The sequence below is a fragment of the Ptychodera flava genome, chromosome 20 (assembly GCF_041260155.1).
Source record: "Ptychodera flava strain L36383 chromosome 20, AS_Pfla_20210202, whole genome shotgun sequence".
NCBI lineage: Eukaryota > Metazoa > Hemichordata > Enteropneusta > Ptychoderidae > Ptychodera > Ptychodera flava.
The window spans coordinates 19,957,396-19,977,225 of record NC_091947.1 but is presented as its reverse complement, the minus strand read 5'-3'; the positions used below and the strand labels follow the sequence as shown (position 1 = coordinate 19,977,225).

General features: G+C 38.4%; 2 protein-coding genes across 34 annotated transcripts in view; one reads left to right on the top strand and one right to left on the bottom strand.

The window, feature by feature from the left end:
- The window catches only part of LOC139120263 (transforming acidic coiled-coil-containing protein 3-like), a 43,066-nt gene extending 32,751 nt beyond the window's left edge, over positions 1–10,315 (bottom strand). For all 32 annotated transcript variants that reach the window (XM_070684512.1, XM_070684513.1, XM_070684516.1 and 29 more), the window contains exons 1-2: positions 10,196–10,315; positions 4,659–4,842 (exon numbers count right to left, since the gene is read on the bottom strand). In XM_070684512.1, the coding sequence (XP_070540613.1) occupies positions 4,659–4,835 (177 nt within the window). In that variant the 5' untranslated portion in view covers positions 4,836–4,842; positions 10,196–10,315. The remainder of the gene's footprint in view (positions 1–4,658; positions 4,843–10,195) is intronic.
- A 448-nt stretch (positions 10,316–10,763) lies between these two features.
- The window catches only part of LOC139120267 (non-structural maintenance of chromosomes element 4 homolog A-like), a 29,534-nt gene continuing 20,467 nt past the window's right edge, over positions 10,764–19,830 (top strand). The window contains exons 1-7 of one of the 2 annotated variants that reach the window (XR_011549065.1): positions 10,764–11,172; positions 12,118–12,198; positions 12,840–12,979; positions 13,116–13,252; positions 13,903–14,005; positions 14,750–14,864; positions 15,414–15,505. Coding sequence is in view for 1 of the 2 variants with exons in the window: in XM_070684548.1 (XP_070540649.1) it covers positions 11,106–11,172; positions 12,118–12,198; positions 12,840–12,979; positions 13,116–13,252; positions 13,903–14,005; positions 14,750–14,864; positions 15,414–15,505 (735 nt within the window). In the remaining variant the exon portion in view is untranslated. The remainder of the gene's footprint in view (positions 11,173–12,117; positions 12,199–12,839; positions 12,980–13,115; positions 13,253–13,902; positions 14,006–14,749; positions 14,865–15,413; positions 15,506–19,830) is intronic. The other variant, XM_070684548.1, reaches the window with a different exon arrangement.

The following is a 19,830-nucleotide window of genomic DNA, read 5'->3' as shown; positions in this document are numbered from 1 at the left end:
CTGTGGTTTTACGACTTATCCGGACACCAAACTTGCTAATTACCCAGCAACTTCGCTGATGATATTGAGACTTTGATCGGTAATTACCAAAGCACTTTGGTAATTCACCTCAAACTTGATACTTGATCTGGCTGCGTGAGTGCTCCATGGGGTACACAATGTGTATACAAAGTCACTGATAAGTATCATACTAGTGCCATAAACTAATTTATTACCAGGGGTTGGCATTCCACTGAACAGCATTCCTCAGTAAAACCAACATATGTACATGTGTGCTGTTCGTCCCTGTTACATGTAAAACTAAACTACGGAGAGGAGAGGTTACGAGAGTATAATGGGTCGGTAGGGTTTGTTAAATTACTTTTCAGAGCAGAAAAACTATTACTAACATTAAAACAAGGGGTCATTGGAATTCCTGTTACAGTATTGTGAGGAAAATCCTACATTATCCAGTTTATTTATAATCCTATGACCCTCCGTCTCCATCACCTAGAATAGTCCCACTCCGCGCATCCGCCATTGGTTTTCCTCCCATAAAACCTGCAGTTTCATTCGGTTTGAAGCAATTATAGCAATTATCCTTTCATCTGTAAAGAGTTTTTACATTATCCCTTCATCTGTGAAGAGTTTTTTTACCGGTGACTATTACAACTTTCACTGCCAGCTGTTGTTTTCATAAGTTGCAGACCATTTGATACTGAGTACACTGAGTTGCTTTTACATGCAGGCAATGCAGATGCCACTTCACAGTTCACACTGTGCTGTTGATCGGCAAAGTACAAGACGTCTTTGTTTCACTTTTTTATTTCAAGATATGATTCATGTGAAAATTTTACGAAATGTCACTGATGGGATTGTGTTTTCAATATCATTTGATGCAGGGATATGAAATACTGTGTCAGTTTAGCTTGGACTCATTGCTGAGTTTTGCTGCCTTTTAGCAATGGTTGTCTATCAGCATAAATGTGATCGAGGAATGCCCGTTCATGGAGATAGAGAGATTGAAAATCTTTTCTATATTCTAGCTTCCTTTACAATTTCTTCAGGTGTAAGTCGATTTAGGAAAGTGATTGAAAGTTTGAGTGGTGTTCAATAATTGTGCCTAAATCAGCACCGTCAGCACGAATTGAGCTGAAAAGTATTTAAGGATGATAAATACCTTTTAGGCACTTTCAGATTTTTATTTTTTTCTCAATTGAACATGTCCCAAACCCCAATAAAGTATACATTTTCTAAAAGCCCTGATATAGAGCTATCCGTCCAAGCACAGTGCACGGTCATTATTTGCATAAGAGTCACGTGACAAGCGTTTTGCTGAACCTTCCAAAAACCGGTTTTCCCGGCCTTATGCAACACGCTGCAAGATTTCCGGTTGGAATTTCTTCATTGACAAGCCTTGACAATATCCTTCAAAACCGTGTCTGCGATTTTTTATCGGAGGCTCCATTCAAATTATTTGGCGTGATAATTAAAATTCCTTGAAAAGCACCTTCGTCCAACACCTTTAAGAGCGCATTAAAAAATAACAAAGGCATATAAAGGAAATCCCAGACACCGATTTTGAGTTCATTATGTTTCCAATGGACGGTGTGAATTTCAAGCAGCTAGTGTTTGTGAGCGCGAATTGACGAGGTGCCAAGAAGGGTACTTCATTCACACATTGAATTCGAGAAAAACGCAAAAAACATGTTTTGATACTTCTACGCTACGGCATTTGATAATTAGACGTGCACGAGCCTCAACACGGACATACTTTGTTACCAAGTGATGATGTCGGCCGGGAATGACAGTTGTTCAGAGAAAAAGTCCAGGAAAATAAAATAAATCGCGGAAAACTACCAATTTTTGGAGCCTTGCGTGTCGACCATCGCCACAGCGAATGGCTTCAGTGGGAAAAACAATGACGTCAGCAGTCATTACTGATAGCGGGGCGTGTCCTAAATTCATATGCAGATAAGCTTGTTTGCGTTCCCCATATCACACTCCCCTAACACGCTATATAGACATTGCAGAACCGTAGACTTGATAGCGTACTATCGCACTAATTGCAAAGTTAATTCTAGGACGCGCCATTGCGCAATAAAATCTCGAATGGCCCTCATTTCTACGTTTGACGCGCCACTAAGGGCGCAACATTATATGCATGGGTTGATCACGCAGAGTTCACGTAGCTCATACCATGGATGTCTATTTTTTACATCCATGCTCATACATTCGCGTAGCTCCCCGAAGGTCATTACCTCAGTCATAGTGTGACATGTAAAACGATTCAGTTACCTATCAACCTTTGCAATTAAATACCCACTACAGCATATATGGTGGTACATAGGAAGCTGGGTAGAAAGGACTGATGTAGGGGCAACGGTGTTTTGGAGCCGTACGCATGTGGCATGGCCGATGAATATAAAACGACGGCATTGGCCGCTGCGTAAAGGTGGAAAGCTAGTCGACACTCGGATTTTTAACGCCGGTTATAGTTGATGAACCCAGGATGATCGGGCAGTCCCTTAAATTGACGCGTTTGCAACGTCTACCGTCCATACAAACGAAACGTTGAACACCGCTAGGAAAACGTCCATGATCGTTTTGAAGAGCAACACATTTTAGGTCGAACACATCTCGTTTTCCAGCGGCCAGGTCTTTGCATAGAACAACATCGCTGTGTAAAATCCTTTGGCCAGAACCAATGATCGTAAATTTGCTGATACATACGAGTTATGTTTAAAAGTTGATGTATCGATCACTTTATTTAGGTCGTACGGGTTACAGTCTCGTGCTATATCAGTGTATGAGTAGCCTAATTGTCGATGCGTGCAAATCGAGGGCCACTCGCGGAGCGCTAAGCTTTGATCATGATCGTTTCCACAGTCAAAATCACAGTCCTTAGCAATTTGTACAGTTGTTCAAGTCCGACATATCAATAATTCATCACATAAGTTACGTAAACAATTGAATCAAACCAAACGGTTTGCTGTTGCCATTATTGGGCCTGTTGCGTGCGTACAAGGGACAACTTTGCAGTAGGCTTGGTTGGTTACGGGGCACCCGATCTCCAGTATTCTCCTTTTCTTGACTTGATAGACTATAGTATTTTCTGCAGAAAAGTCAAGGGTTTTACATGTGTGGAGATGATGGCCCCCGATTTTCTAAAATGGCCCCCTTGGGACAGGAGTTGGGGCCAACAGTGGCCCGTTGTTTTTAAATCCTAGAATGAATACAGTGGAATTGTTTATCTAAATTGCGAAAAAGACGTCAACCACCGTAAAACGGCGTGTGCAGGCTCCGACCAACCCTAAGCAAAGAGTGATAAAACGTCGCACTGCTGAGAAATCGTCGTCGACACGATGTCTTGACCACACTAAGAAAAATGACTTGCTCTCTGGTGTAGACTATGTCTGGAACTGTACGAATACTTGTTTATTGGACTGGGCTTCGACAAACATTAAATTACGGTTTATTGTTTACAGACGGAAGTAATCCTGGTGTTTGGAGAAATCACAGCACGTCATTATGTAAATTAGCTAGTGCAACGCAACGTTGTGTCACTCAAGATGGATTATGGAAATAGCAATGCAAATGTGTCCACAATGTTTACAAAAGCTCCCCGATTTAACCGCGATAGCCACGTGCATTTGTTTTGATTTTTAAAAATCAGTGAATTACACGGAAACCATTCCTTATCTTGAACTGGCGACACATCTCAATTCTGGGTCTTACTTCAAGGCGTATTCTCAGAGATTTTGAAAATTTGACAGAAAAATGAACAATTTGGTATTTATCATCCTTAAGTAGGACTGTTCAATCAAACATGATGTCCACTGAAGTTACAGAAATATTTTGGTGCAGTGGGCAGGTTTACTGCAATGCAAGTTGCATTTGTCCTGTGCCATATTCATCACTTTGTTCAGCAATTTTTGTATGGGTACACTGTTGAATACTTCGAGTACAAACTCAAGTCTCAAATTGGTTTATGCTATCACTGCATGCACTGTAGTTGTCGGCGGCTGTGTTACACTTTGCCACCCATGGAGTTACTGCAGCCAGATCAAGTATCAACTTCGAGGTGAATTACCAAAGTGCTTTGGTAATTACTGATCAAAGTCTCAATATCATCAGCGAAGTTGCTGGGTAATTAGCAAGTTTGGTGTCCGGATAAGTCGTAAAACCACAGTAAGGTAGTACATGCCTCGAAAGTAACGGGCTTAAACTTTTGCTCAAACTTTCCTCAGTGAATCTTCCAACTATTCTCTTATGAAATCAAGGATAAAAATCACGGATAACTGTGCAAAGTTTGGTAATAGAGAAAAGATAACCTAACTTTTACCGATATTTTAATTCAAAATGGCCACCAATCCTGTTTGATTTTCAAAAAACTAAAACAGTAAAAGTGTTCTACTCCTAAGAACTTTAAAATGAAACCCTCCCAAAGTGGTAGATCAGAAATGAATTGCAAAAATTTGAGAATCTGAACATCTTTCCCCGAGGCGCATTCTACCTCTGGGGATGAAAGACTGAAATTCACTTGCTGACCAATTCTTCACAAAGGCAAGGTATAAATTCCACAGATGGATAATTGGTCCTCAAACCACAATGACATAAGGAGGCTCTTTTAGTTGACCAAGATGTTGTCTACTATATGAACTACTGTAGTGCCTTACCTTGGGTCTCTTCCTTGGTGAATAGCTATGTTGCAAGTTATTCTTCTGTGAAGGTTTCAAAATGGACTGTAAAGGCTGTGATGAACGACGCTGAAAATTTTTCTCTGAATTCAGTGAAAATCCTTTGTCTGGCTCAGTATTCTCATCTAGCAATGATACTGAAAAGCTAAAACTCATTGTAGGTCTGAAAAGAAATATATATAGGAGACTTACTATTTAGTATGTTCACAATTAAGAGAACATTGTGGATGTACATTTTGCATACTAATGAGGAAACGAATTTATATGCAAATGACATAATTTGCATACAATCTAAAAAATCTAATTCTTTGGAAAAATGCACATCCACATTGTTAAATAATTCCACATTGATCCACAGGCCAGACTTGGTGCAAATTTATAGTCGGAAGCAGATACAACATCACAGAAGCATATTTGATGCTTTTAGCCAATTGCTTTGCTGAAACCCATTGCTCTTCATGAATTATTTCAAAAGAGCCAATCAGGCAGAGAAAAGCATTAGTTTCAGACTCCTATTCATAATGATAATCTACCAATCAGACATCACCTTCCGAGTCACTGCAATTTGCCAGTCACAAAATCTCTAAACTACAAACACTAGGTTATAGAAAGTATGGCTTGTAAATTATATAAGAAATGTGACAGTTGTTCGTTATTCACAGTGACATAATATCCCCAGGAAGGCTACATTTGTACATCCCTAGTTTTGTGAAAAAAATAATGCAAGAACTCTGGTATTTCAACTTGGCAGTTTAGTGATACACGATGAGGAACTGTCCGTCTTGCATAAAACAAAACCAGCTGGCTGTGGTTAACATTCACCAATGTAAGGAATGAGGCACATACTTGGATGAAACAACATCACTTGGCTCTGCTATGTCTCAGAAGATGATTTATACAGAAAAGAAACTGCAGATAGCACACATGATCTTGGTTTACCAGTAATCTTCACACAGACCGAGACCGAGTTGACTCGGTGACACCACAGTAGCACTGGTCAGACAGTTCACACTAATTTACATCTAGCATTTAAACACGTTAAGGCGATAACAAACTGCTGTTTTCACCACAAACAAAACCTGGCCACATAAGAGCTGCGATTATCTCATTAGGTAATACCAATTGAAATGGTAGATGGGTGTCATTAGGACTGTTCAAGGACTGTGTAGCCTTTCTGTGTTCAGTATTATGGGGACATTTATGATAACAAGTCACTGCATAACTTTCATTTCCTCATAAATAAAATTCAAAACACTGACTTCCATAGCATGGGGAACTGCTTAAAGGCCTGCATCTCTTGGATGAACTAGAAAGGTAATATTCCTTTAATTGGAGATGGGTGAAGCAGAAGCTTACTTTTCTACATAGAATTTACCATTGCTGATATGTGGACAGCTTAAAATTGACTGTTACTCTTTGCCCTCTAATGTATTCCAGCTATCAGTGTTTGAGGCTCTGCACAGAATCAAAATTCCTTGACTAACCCAACCCCCACCCCACCTATGAAAAGACATCCAAACAGTTCTAAGTATTGTATTCCAAAGAAGGGGATGATTTGTTCAGTAATTTTCTAAAATGAAAATCTATAATTAATACGAACAAATAATACGTCCAGGGCATTCTAAAACAATAAAAAAGCCCCCAATCTCATATTTCACTCCAATGCTGATAAATGTACATCTCCTGCACATTTAATTTTGAAATCACTATGACTGCATACAAATCTCAGACAGCTTTGATGAGTGATTGCCCGTTGAAATATACTGGGTCCCTGGAGAAATTTTGATATGGCTAGGTCTGAAAATAGAGGCTGTTTAATATGCAGATGTGAACCTGTTGAAACAGGGGCTGGGCATTGAAAACGACTGTTTAAAACTAACTGCACAAAACCAAATGACAAGTCTTTGATGATGATATATAGCCTTATATAACAATGCTGACTGACTTTCCCATTCTGTAGGAGTCTGCTTTATTGCTACACTAGAAGACCTGTCGCTGAAACAGAGCCCTGACTTCAGTGATGGTCCCATAAAGCTGGACTGGAAGATCTATGACGGATCTTCTAGGCTAGCTTTGTTGCTGAAATTAATCCTCTTTCTATATATTAGGCTCCACAGGCAAACCATAGAAATAAATACAATTTGGGAGAAAGAGGATTAAATTATTCTGCTTTGGTTCTGCGAGATTCTGACACATTTTGTCTCCAAATAAAGTAAAAGTGAAGCATTTTTTGAATATTGTCTACAAGGTTTGGATGGAGTGATGCAATGTTTTGCTGTGGAGAATTAAAAGATTGGAACATTTGTCTTGACTTGACAGAAAAGGAAAAATGTTTCAGCACAGTTTTGTCATAGGCAACACCCATGACATTAACGCTCCAATCCGGAACAAAAAGGGCGCGATGTGTTTTGCAGACTCATCCTGCCCAAAGATCATGTGATGGTGGTACAAACAAACCCATGTGTACATCGCGTATTGAAATACAGCATTTCTGTGCATGTTTGTGCACATGGTTTTGTTTGTACTGTGATCTATTCGAATTTCTGGTTTAACCTACGGCCTATGATATGATAGTGAACAGTTTGAGATCATCCATTTCAGCCATTAGTCCAAAATAACGAGAACACTTTGGTAAGCTGGCAAAATATTTCAGCAATTAGCTGAAAGCCAATGTCTGTAGAAATTACTTGTCCATGTATGATGCAGAACTCCATCTGGTGATTTATACAAACCTATGTATCCTTCTCTGCCATGATTGAGAACCATGCAATTGAATTCTGATCCATTCAAGCGGTCAAACAAAAAAGTACATGTAAATTGTAAAATGGATTAAATTGCAAATATTCGGCATCCCATTTGAAACCGGTGCTAACATTTGACAGTGTGCATGCTAAGAAGATCCACTATCATTCTCAATAGATGTACTGTATCTGGTAACTGATGGGAACATCTAAGACTACAGTACAGACAGTGCAGTATAAAAGCATTTGTGCTTTTTGTAAAGAGAAACCAACGCATACTAGAATACTGAGTGTGTATACATGTAGGTGGGGCTGAATGATGAGGCTGCATTCAGTGAATCAGTGTCTTTCATGTGTATTTACCAAAGTGACAAAAGTGATAAATGACTGACCAACAAACTCAAGAAAGATGTGGGGAAAAGCTGGTGGTCTCATGTACTTCCTTCGAAAGCACAGCTTGACTGAATTTTTGTCCACATGTCGACTTTAGTCAACACCCAATCTCACTTTAGCTATGTAGTACATGTATTGTATCACAACTCTCCTGATTTATATTGTCTAAACCTTGCAGACAGTCTGCAATGCAACTTGACTGCTAAATATCCCACATTGGTAATTGCATTTTGCCTTCACATCCACATAGATTCACTTTGTCAATGTCAACCACACTATTCTGAGATAAAACATTTTTTAATGAAAAATTAACCAATATTATGGTGAACAACACGACATCTTGAGCCATCCCTTGATGAGCGTTTCACTTTTAGGTTAGATGCTAATGTGAAACATGTTTCCAATTGTACAATGTAGGTGAGTATTAGCATAATTAATCACTTTGAATATTTTAATTATTACAATAATCAGAATGGCTTCTGTGTGATACAATACTGTCATGGCCTGTACAACACATGGAGTATATGTTTGATGGAAGATAATTTTCATGAACTTTTCAAGTTATGCAGCTCTACGTGAAACATTTATTGGTAACATGGAAGAGCTGAAGTATACGTTTTGGTTTTTATGAGTGACCTACTAGTACTAGTCATTCATGGTATTTATGCTGTGACAGATGGTGCTTTACCAAATGGCACCTGGCTCTCCCTATTGACGTGATATAGGTCAGGATTGTACACTAGGATTTTATGCAAGAAATATATACATAAGGCAATAAATGTTTTTCACCCTATCATATGAATTTCATAATGACTGATCAAATTGGAACAATCAGTGGTTACTTGACGTTACCCGGGCAAATTTGCTTAAAGCATATCTTTTTGACACAGCAGTCTAAAAGACTGTCACTCATTTAAAATTTTCATTTCTATCAGAGCACAGCTGTTGCTCAACTTGCATCACATGTTCAAAATACATAATGCTAACTTTCTTTGTATACTGGAAAATTATATAAACATCAAAACTGACAACACCCTATGCAGGGTATCGGCAGTGTTAGCTCTGTTGACGAGAAGAATAGCAGCTGAACTGTCACAGTGTCAGCAAAACTACACACTTTGTGCAGCTGTAAACAAAACATGGAACAGAAATATCATCAAAGCACACACATTTTACCCTCTGGGTTTAAATAAAATTCTGAAATCTAAGCTTCACATTCTGTACATTCTTATCAGATGATCTAGTTTCAACGGATGTGTCATGCAGAAGCTATTTTGTGTCTTTTCATGTGATGATAGACTTGACAGTATGAGAAAATGAATAGAGCAGGGTAGCCAGCCTTCCAATTTAATCAGGAAGTGACACTACAAGAATGAAAAAAATCTCTTTGGGAGTTGTGGTAGCCTTTTCTTTTCTTGTAAATTCGAAAGGCCTGTGGAGTTCAAGGTTATTCCAAGAGCATGTCCTGGTACATTTTGTACTACAAGCATTCCTTGACCTCTAGATATTGCATGGCGTATAACAACTTTAATTAAAGTGTGCGAGCAAGAGAAAGTTGTTTGAATGATTGAATAATGAATGTTCTAAATTGTTACTGGTATACCCCATGAACAGTCTAAATTGTAAGCTGACGACAAATTGTTTCTGACGTCTGTTCACAGTTCAGGGCTTCATATGCTCTGTCACTGTCAGAGAGACTGTGTTATATTTAAAGGACTGCCAATTCTCCTAGTTACAGATGCATCAAGACTTGACACAGAAACAGAGCTTTACCACTAATATACGTCCTAATGGATGCAATTCTTTTTTGTGTACAAATGTAATTATGTACAGGTACAGGAAACCGTCCACCAACAAACTGCCTGTGGGTTCGAGTCCTATGTGCTGCTGTGATTGACTGTGGCATCACAAAGGATTGACCATTAAAAGAAATTATCTATTGGAGGTATTGAAGCAGTCACGGCGGGAAGGGTGTAGCAATGTCAAGGCAACGAGTTCAGTTAGCCGATAAATTTACAATACAATGGGTACAGTCTGCAGTTATTCACTATATATATTATTGAGCAAGATGTAAAATCAATGAAAACTAAATAGATACACCAATATGTCACAATCTACAACGCTGTTGATATTATTCAACCGAATATATATTGAAGTTGAAGAAAATCAACAACACATTATCTCACAAGTAAGAGGCTTGACCTTACAATAACGGTGCATCGGGCAACCCATGGTATCACCTTGTTTAAAATTTTTGGCACACGTCCACCTCCAAAATGGCTGCATATACACTGCACAGCTGCACGGAAACCCATTGAATATTTTTATATGACGCAATCTCGTCTTAATTTTCCAGTGATTTTCAAATCTCTTAGTTCTTACCTCCTTAATGTAGAAAATATCTGCGAGATATGGAGCTGGGATGTGGTCCACAATGACACCGCTTTCTAGTTCGAAATCCATAACCGTCATTTTGGTAGACCAGCTCCTACAGAGCATGCGTAGAACATTCCAAATTTTTAAAAGCCGCCCTTTACCGGAAGTGGGTATATTACTTCGTCCCTTTTTATTCAGCTTTACCCTAATATTGTATTTGTATTTGATTATTATTTAAATATTTTATCGTTACATACGTACAATTTTTTATAAGGACGCAAATTTTAAGTATTTTACAAATATTCCTTGACCTGCAATCCCTAGATGACATCACCAATGTACTAGAGTGTCAAGCGTTTTGATTGGCCGAACCGTTATCGCAAGTTAACTGTCACAAATCATTCATTTCATGATATATTGTTCCATCAATGTGCTATTTTTCGCTTTGAAATTATGAAACGTTTCATTATAGTACTATTATAGAACAAACAGCAATTCGATAATCACCTCTTTTGCCTTTTCTTCAAATATTTTGCCGTATCCTTGTCCAGTGACGTGGCCCAATCCCCAGAGTTGTCTTACTCAATACTTTGAAGGCAAATAATCTCCAGGGCATGCGCAAATTATGACTTTTATCCCGCGAAAACTTCGTCACCGTGTGTGGATTTGTAAATCAGTGTATTTGTAGCTCTTTTGTTGGTGGCATTCTACCGTAAGAGTTATTTGAGATCGGGGAATCTTTTTATAGTAGTTCGGGCCTAAGTCCCGACAAAAGTAAATAGCTCTCCACCATGAACAAGCGACCGTCGACGTCGAAGGGAAGAGGGAGGGCTGATGATCCCGATCCGATCCCGATCCCGATGTGGTTTGCCCGAGAGAGAACGCAGGGCACGGGTCATTTACTGGAGGCAATGCCATGGATTTGTTGAGCGAACGGCGTGACATTCGTCATCAGTACAGAAATCTCATTACAGACACCCAAAGTAAGTCAAACCATGGATGTCAGTGATGCTTTTTCACATTCCCGCGGTCAAACCATGGACATGTGGAGGTAGACTGGAGAGAACACTCCACTCTCCAGAGACATTTTTAACAAACACGCCCACTCTAAAAAAACCCGTAGTCTGAACTCATGCCATGGTTTTACACGGCATGTCATAAGCTCTCACGAAACTTCCGGGTTTGGTGCAGGCACATGCATCAATACTACCGCGGTACCGGTAAATCATGACATGTAGCGTGTCGCCTATGTGCTATGAAACGACCGGCAGGTAAAATGCGGTGTTGTGGCGGGCATAACGATTACGGGATCAATAGATCGATCCGAAAATTGATCTCCTTAGCAGACTACCCAGCTAAGGAGCGCCTGTGTGCACCCCGCCCCACGGGTTGAGAGCACGGTCCCTCCTCAAATTTATGATTTTTCATGAAACTTTCATTTTTGACATTTGTGGAGGGACCTTGGGTAAAGTAACCGTGCTTCAATGTCAAATATAAAATCATAAACTTACACAATGTAACACAATGTATTATTCTGTTGGTAAGATCTGCTCATCAGTGGGATACCAAGTAGCAACTGTGTTGGTAATATATAATAGAGTTTAGCGTTTGTGAAAAAAGTGTAAGAATTATAACAAAGACATCACTTGTACAAACCACCGCTTTCCTGTTCTCACACAGATACAAGACTCATGGTGCATGGTAGTGCTGCATGCTGTAGAAAACAAACTATATTATTTATTGTTTTGTTATCTTGACACATTGACTTGAGTGCAAAGAAAATCCCTCACAACATGTATATTATAACAAAACAAAGTTTGCCAAACTATATGATAAACAAAGTTGTTGTTATGATTTCATCATCATCAAATCTTTTTTGTGGCTAATGACGTGTTTCCTCTTTGAATTCTTGGTAATTTTGTTGACAGAGAAAAGACTAGACCTCATCAAGCCACAGTCCACTGGTTTGGGGGAGGCTCTTGATGAAGCCAATCGTCTGTTCTTGAAAGGTAAGACTTCCATCCAATGATGATCGTTCTTTTCAGTGGGCTAATGTCTAGTGGCAGGTGTGAAGTGATTGTGACTCTACTAAATGTTGGTAACAGAAAAGGAATCAGTGTTCAATGACACGCAGTGTGCCCTCTTAGCAAATACAATATGCCATGATGCCAACAAATTGCTTGTTGTGCAAGCAAATATTTTGGTTTACTTGTAAAGATAGAGGGCTGATGCAAAGAATTTTCTACAATTCGTCAAATTGATACAAAGTTTTCAGAAAGCCACATTTGTTAGAGGACACGCTTATGGCACGGCAAATTTTGTCCCACATTTTCTGAATTTGTAGGTATTTAAGGTGCACACTATGGTGTGTTGCCAGTGTATCATACAAGTTGGTTTTACGGAAATTAATAAACCTTGAGATCACTTTTTTCTGCATTATATTGCCGTAAATTACTTTAGTAAACTTTCAAGATGGTCCCTCGACAGAGTAGTTCCTGTACGTTTTCAGAAGGTAGTACTAGTAGAGAAGGTGATTTATTCTGTGCTTGTTTGTGTGGTCACTGGTGTGAAATTTTCTCTAGGCTTCCAAAAGTTTCACCGCAATCAGATTCAGATTCATGTAAATATCATCAATTCAATCTGTTAACAGTGAAAGACAGTACAGCTACCAGAGAAGCGGCATTAGACTCGCAGTTTTTGGTGTTGGCAGCTTCACTCGGAAATCAACAGGCGCATCAACTACAGACAGACTTTGTCGTTTTTGAACCCACCGAGTTTGTTGAGAAAGTGGTAAGTCAAGAACTTTGACCATCTTTCCACTTCGTCAACTTTTTCATCTTTTGACCTTTTTTCCTAGCATTTCATCAAACCTACTTGTGTATAATCAATGATCTTTGAGTAACTTTCTGTTCCCTTGAACTTCTAGGTGACCTTTATGAGTGGCCGACAGATTGACTTTGAAGGCAATGACCAACAAGAGAGAAGAATACCCAAAGGCTCATGGGTTAAGTTGGGGAGAGAAGTTATGCCTTTGTTCAGGAGAGTACCAGCATTTCACTTCATGTAAGGACTTCTACTTTTTCCATTACTCTTATCCTTAGATAAGAAAATACGGAGGTATTCTTGTCTCTTCTTTAGGATGCTATGTCTTTTGGAACATCGTATTTCTGTGACAAGTTTTGAGATGTTGACGAAAACAGTCATCAGTGTGATTAAATGTGTTTTGGGTTTTATCCAGCCAGTGTGCATCTGTGGGGTTTATACTGTGGTCAGATCAAAATTTTTCACCAGCACACCCCAATGTAGATGTATGGATTAATCCAAACCATTGAAGTGCAATAGAAATTGACTAAGTTCGTGATTAAAGGTTTAAAATCAAGCCTTCTATCGCAAGTAAACTTTTCACATTGTACACATCAATACAGATGACCATGGTTTATGTTTATGATCCTGCAGTGCTTGTAATTTCAGAGACATCACTCGACTCTCAGCCTACTGACCTATTTTGCATATTTCTGCATAATTCTCTTGACTTTGCTTCCACTTTAAACAACAGAACACTTTTTACCCTGAAGAGTTTCTGAGGTAACATGCACTTGTGAATCTCCCACTCAAGAGATCAGAAGGGAGTGATATCATAACAGCGCCCTCTTGTGACAATGATCTGCCAGTTCATTTCTAAACTTGAGATTTGTTTTTGTCATTTTGATCAGGCTTGGTTCATTTGAGAGAGGGGAAGTCACAAAAACCAAGAGAACTGCCAATAGGAAACGAATGTCAGATAAAGAACTTGGACCCAAAGTAAAACCACAGCAGGTAATGTATTTCTTAGCCAAGTCATTAAAAATGTTTGTTTTCATTGAGCAGTACATGTAACTTCACTTTGAGATTTTCACAGAATTGTTGACCAAAACTCCACAATTTACTGCATGATCATAGAGAATCCACTTTTTTGAATGACTGTTTTATTATGTGGTAGTAGAGATTCAAAAAAATAGTTTTGATTGGCAAAGACTTTAGCAGAAACAAGCACTACATGCAGATCAATGCCCAGTAAAGTTGCCAGGCATGTGAAATAAGTCAAGCTTGCGTATAACAATGTGGTCCAGAATATTGTAGCAAGAATTGACTTTTGTACAATCTTCAACTATGGAGATGCCAATCAGAGCCACAAGAGATTTTGGAAAGTCTTGGAAGGCATGGCAAATTGTCGTATAATTCTTGAATTGACCGTTGTTAATTTTATTCAAGTGATTAAAGTTGATAGAAGTGGATCAAATCCACTCGGCAGCCTGGTGCAGAGTTTAATCTTCCGTGGCATGGTATCTCTGCTGCTACACAAAATGCCAGGTCTGCAAGACAGGCTGCTTTCCAGCTAGTTGAGTAATTCTGATATTTTTTTCGAGGGAAATAAAAAAAATAGACTGGTGTAGTCATCGCATGGGGGCGCCCTGTTATCACCTGTTCTAATCATGTTACCTATTGAGTGCCCTTAAATGGTGAATCTACCAATCTACCAAAATAAAACAATTTCTTTTTTTGTGTGTGTGTCTTATAAAGTTGGCAAAACTTGAGAAGAACCAGAAGGAGGTGACGACGGAGGAAGTTGAGAAACTGTTGAGTATTTTGAAACAAGTTACGCAGAATACAGATGATTCCAACGGCAGTGTTTCCAGTAAGTTAAAATGCATCTCTCAATATTTGGTATGTTTAACCCAGTCACCATCATGGCTGGGCCAAACTTATTGTTTAACTATGATGAATGTGGACCTGTGAACGGGATTGTAAGGGTGAAAGGCTCAACCTGGTCATCCCTTTTTGGCAAGTAAACAGGTCCACAATCACTGTTGATAACAATGGGTTTTGGACAAACCATGACTAGAAAGGGTCTATGATTATAAATCTTCAGGCCAGGAAAATTAGATATGCCCTTGACCTCAATCATATATATATATTATATATATATATATATATATATATGTATATATATATATATATATGTGGATGTATATACACATACATATATACATACATACATACATACATACATACATACACACATACTACTACATACATACACATATACATACATACATACATACATACATACATACATGCATGCAAATTTGCAATGATTTAAGTTTGTGTAAGAGTTTATCTGTCATAACTATATAAAGTAATTTTGATAAAAGGGTCTCATTTCTCTTTTTTTTTTCCACAACAGCTTACCCGATCAATTTCTTTGAGTTTATTGTCAACCCAGAGTCATTTTCACAAACGATTGAGAATATGTTCCACTTGTCATTCCTTGTCAAGGTAAGATTGGCAGTCTTAGGGGCTGTGGATAATTGAAGCATGCACACAGTAAACGCAACTAAGTGTGTTTGGCCTCAATCCCCTCCCAAACGAAAGTATTTAGTGCGAAAATCCAACACAGCCGTATTCTGTATCATACCTACAATCTTTAATTATGTGCTATGAATATACAGTGTTTTCAATCGGGTTTGAACCCACAACATACGGCATCGAGTCACCTGGCAGAGAAGCAACTGTTTGGCCAAATCATGCATATGCTCCCACCACTATTGGCATACTGCCCTCTAAAATCAATCTTTGTTCAATGCCAACTCAACAGTGACTCAATGAAATGAATTGAAACAATGTATCCAATATGATTGTTACATTATTTTACACCGTGCACTGAAACACCATGTATGATGTATGTCAAAAGAATGCTGGTGTAGCACCGGCCTGGTACTCGCCAAACAATATATTGCGATATTTTGTGATACATAAAAATGTGTAGGGAGATGTTGCGATATAAAAACATGTAGTGCGATTTTTCGTAAGGTAATTGAAACACAGCCAAACCCCCTCCCCCAAACGTGGAAGTTGCTTTGGCCGAGCATGTTTTAATAATCCACAGCCCCTCACAGTACCGCATGTGAAATTTGCGTAGTCCAGGAATCCAGGTTGTCTGTAGATTCAGCATGCCATTTTTGTTTTGAAAAATTTATGAACATTCCTGTTTTAATCTCTGAACCACGATTGTGAAAAACTCAAAACTTCTCACAAGAAGTCTATGGTGGTTACTAGTATATGACAACAGTCACAAACTGAACGCTATACCCTCAGTGTTGGCGCTAGGAATTTTTTCATTGTAGCCACAGTCTGTTAGTGTTGCTAAAATGATCAAATTTTTTTAGCCACAAGCAATTTTTATCACAACTGGAAGTTGTGATATAGAGGTGGTTTCAACCGTGGTTTGATGTCGTCCATTTCCGTAACGACAAAAAGTCAAAAACTGCTGAACAGACTGCGTTGATATTTGATACCGATACATAGACTGGTTCCAAGGTTCCAATTCCGAAAAATGGAGCCAAACGGAGTGCCGGTTAGATAGTTTTGGGAAATTTCTAACCCCCCTTTTTATCTAATTGATTTTAGGGGTCTTTCATATATGTAGTTTTGGAATATACACCAATCCTGCATTGTGGACTGTTTTATGAGTTGTTGAACAGAAATGAGGTTTTGATGAATGTTAGAAATATGCAGGATGGCTGATTCGAAGTATAAGAGATTTCTATGGTCTTTTGGGCATCAAAAGCATTAAAAAAAAACATATTTCATAGTTTAGATCCTCACTTTTGAGATGACCCTAGGCATTTGTTAAGTAAACATCCTTGAGTCAATATACAGACTTTGACATTCCAGAGATTAAGTATCCACAACCTCACATGTTACAGTCTTTCACTACAATGGTATGGCCCAAACCCATTGTTATCAATGGAGAGTGTGGACCTGTCTACAGGAAATTGGGTGAACAGGTTAGACAATGACGTTACAAGTTGTAGGTTAGTTATCAAGGTAGCACCAGCATAGAGTCCTGAGCATCTGTCCATTTGTTCTCACAGCAAATTACAGGGAAAAAAATTATTTGAGAAGTTTCTCTCCTTTAAACAGAAGTATATTACAATTTAAACCTGTCATGGATGGATTGCTCTGAAATGATCTGAAACACAGTTATTGCCCATTAGCAACAAATCTACAGCAAGATTTATGTAAAGTTCATGAACTTACACAAGGTATTAGACAAAAGATGACCATGACTTTGCTACTTTTCAACATTTATTTCATTCAGATTTCCTCAGCTTAGTGTATAATTTTGTAATCTTAATTACTGTCAACTTAGCTTTACTAACTTACTCTAACCTCATTATTCTTACACTACTGTTATACCTTATAACCACAAAATTTCAAGAGATGCATATATGATTGTCACTTAACAAACAATTTACAAATATGTCTTCTGCTTTTTCTCCATATACATATACATGTCTCTTTTCTCATAAAAATGAGCTTAAAATCACAATGTGAAAAATATTCTTTCAGCTATATGTTGCTCATTGACTTCGTGGTCTGTCTAATTCACAGTGAGTGTGGTGTTGATAAATGCCGATAATACTAGGCGGTCATTATGTCCAAGCGCCATTGGCGGTATTTTTTAACATAATGACCATAGGTAATTATCACATCTGGAAGTTGTGATATAGGGTTAGCTTCAAGCAGTGGTGGACAGTGTCCATTTTCCGTAAACGACAAAAAGTCAAAATCCGCTGAACAGACTGCATTGATATTTGGTAGAGATATTCAGACTAATTCCAAGGTTCCGATTCCGAAAAATGGAGCCAAACGGAGCAGCGGTTAGATAGTTTTGGGAATTTCTAACCCCCCTTTAACTAATTGATTTTAGGGGTCTTTCATATATGTAGTTTTGGAATGTACACCAATCCTGCATTGTGGACTATTTAATGAGTTGTGGAACAGAAATGAGGTTTTGATGTATGTTACAAATATGCAGGATGGCTGATTCAAAGTATCAGAGATTTTCATGCGCTTTTGGTAATAAAATTGATAAAAAAACAACATATTAATGTTTTAGATTTCTCACATTTGTTATGACCCTTAACATTACAGACTTGATGACATAACTAGCTGCTGGACCTGTTTACTGGCGCATTGATTTAAAGACAAAGATCGTTTTTTTTGTAATAAGGACGTGTGATTCGTAAAATATAGTCTATTAGCCTGGAAATGTGATTTTTGCTAATATTGCTTACCCCACTGACAAACAGTGTGGTTTGAAAATGGCTGGAATTCGCTACTTCGGGACTTTGTTTTCTGTGTGCATTTACTGACAAACTCCAAACCGCAGCACCTACCAATTCAGTATTTCATGTACAGGTGTACCCAGAGATAGAGTAGTTTCACAATGTGCCAGTTGTGATCAAGTGCCATTGGCGCTATTTTTATTAGCCACACCCAACAAATCAATTTCACATACAAATTGCACAAACCCTATTTTCAATAACGTTTGTACTTTATTATCCAAATGTTGGGCCAGGGCCTGGCCAGGGCTGTTGTACATACACTTTACACTGGTATGCAGATAAGAATGGACAGTGAATTGATCTAAATGTTGTCACACTTGTGTAATTGGTTTGTACAGTTGTTCCAAAACTTGTCTCAGAAGTTGCACTGACTTGTTATAACTGCGGTGAAAATCAGAGAGCTTTTATGGACCCATAATAAACGCACACCAGGGAGTATACTTTGAAGTGCACTTCACAAACACAGACTCATATTACATTCCTTATATGCTGCTTTGAGTTACATTGTATCACAGCCAAGTCAGAGTCTAGTTGTCATTAGACTCTTGTTGCCTTTGCATTGTAGTTCTTTGCCCCAAAAAAATTAGGATTTACAGGAAAAGAGGTGTACATACGCCAGAAATAATATACGGTAAAGTGAGAAAGTTGTCGAAACGTACGGGGAAAAAAAATCAGAAAATCTTTACCCTACACACACACACACTAATCAGTGTCTACTTTATTGCTTTATATAAACAATTACAGCAGAAGCCTACTGTGAAACAACACTATCATCCGTCTTTAGTTTGCTGCAACTCAACTAAAGTTACCGATCCTGTAGTATGAACAACTTTACAAACCAATTACACAAGTGTGATAACATTTAGATCAATTTCACTGTCCATTCTTATCTGCAAACGACAGTAATTCCTTGACAGATAAACTGCTGAGCACATTTTCTGCCAATTTTATAGCTGCAGATAATAATGACCAGGAACACGGTAAAACTCCAGGTCCTTTGTGAAAGTTGTCTGTCCTTCAATTAAAAAATTATTTATTAAACAAAAATTGGTCTTAACTCCGTTCAGATCCAAATTTCATGAATGCTGGTAAATAAATTGACCCCTCTCTTTACAGACAGGGACAAAAAACTTCTGTTTATTTTTAACCTTTATTATGACACAAACAACAAATAGAGTTCTTGGAACAAAACTTGCACAACATGTTATGAAAAATCATCAAAGTCTAATCATTGGCCATAGTTGTTCCTCTTTTTATCACAACTGGAAGTTGTGATATAGAGGTGGTTTCAACGGTGTTTGATGTCGTCCATTTCCGTAAACGACAAAAAGTCAAAAACTGCTGAACAGACTGCGTTGATATTTGGTACCGATACATAGACTGGTTCCAAGGTTCCAAATCCGAAAAAATGGAGCCAAACGGAGCGGAGGTTATATAGTTTTGGGAAATTTCTAACCCCCCTTTTTAACT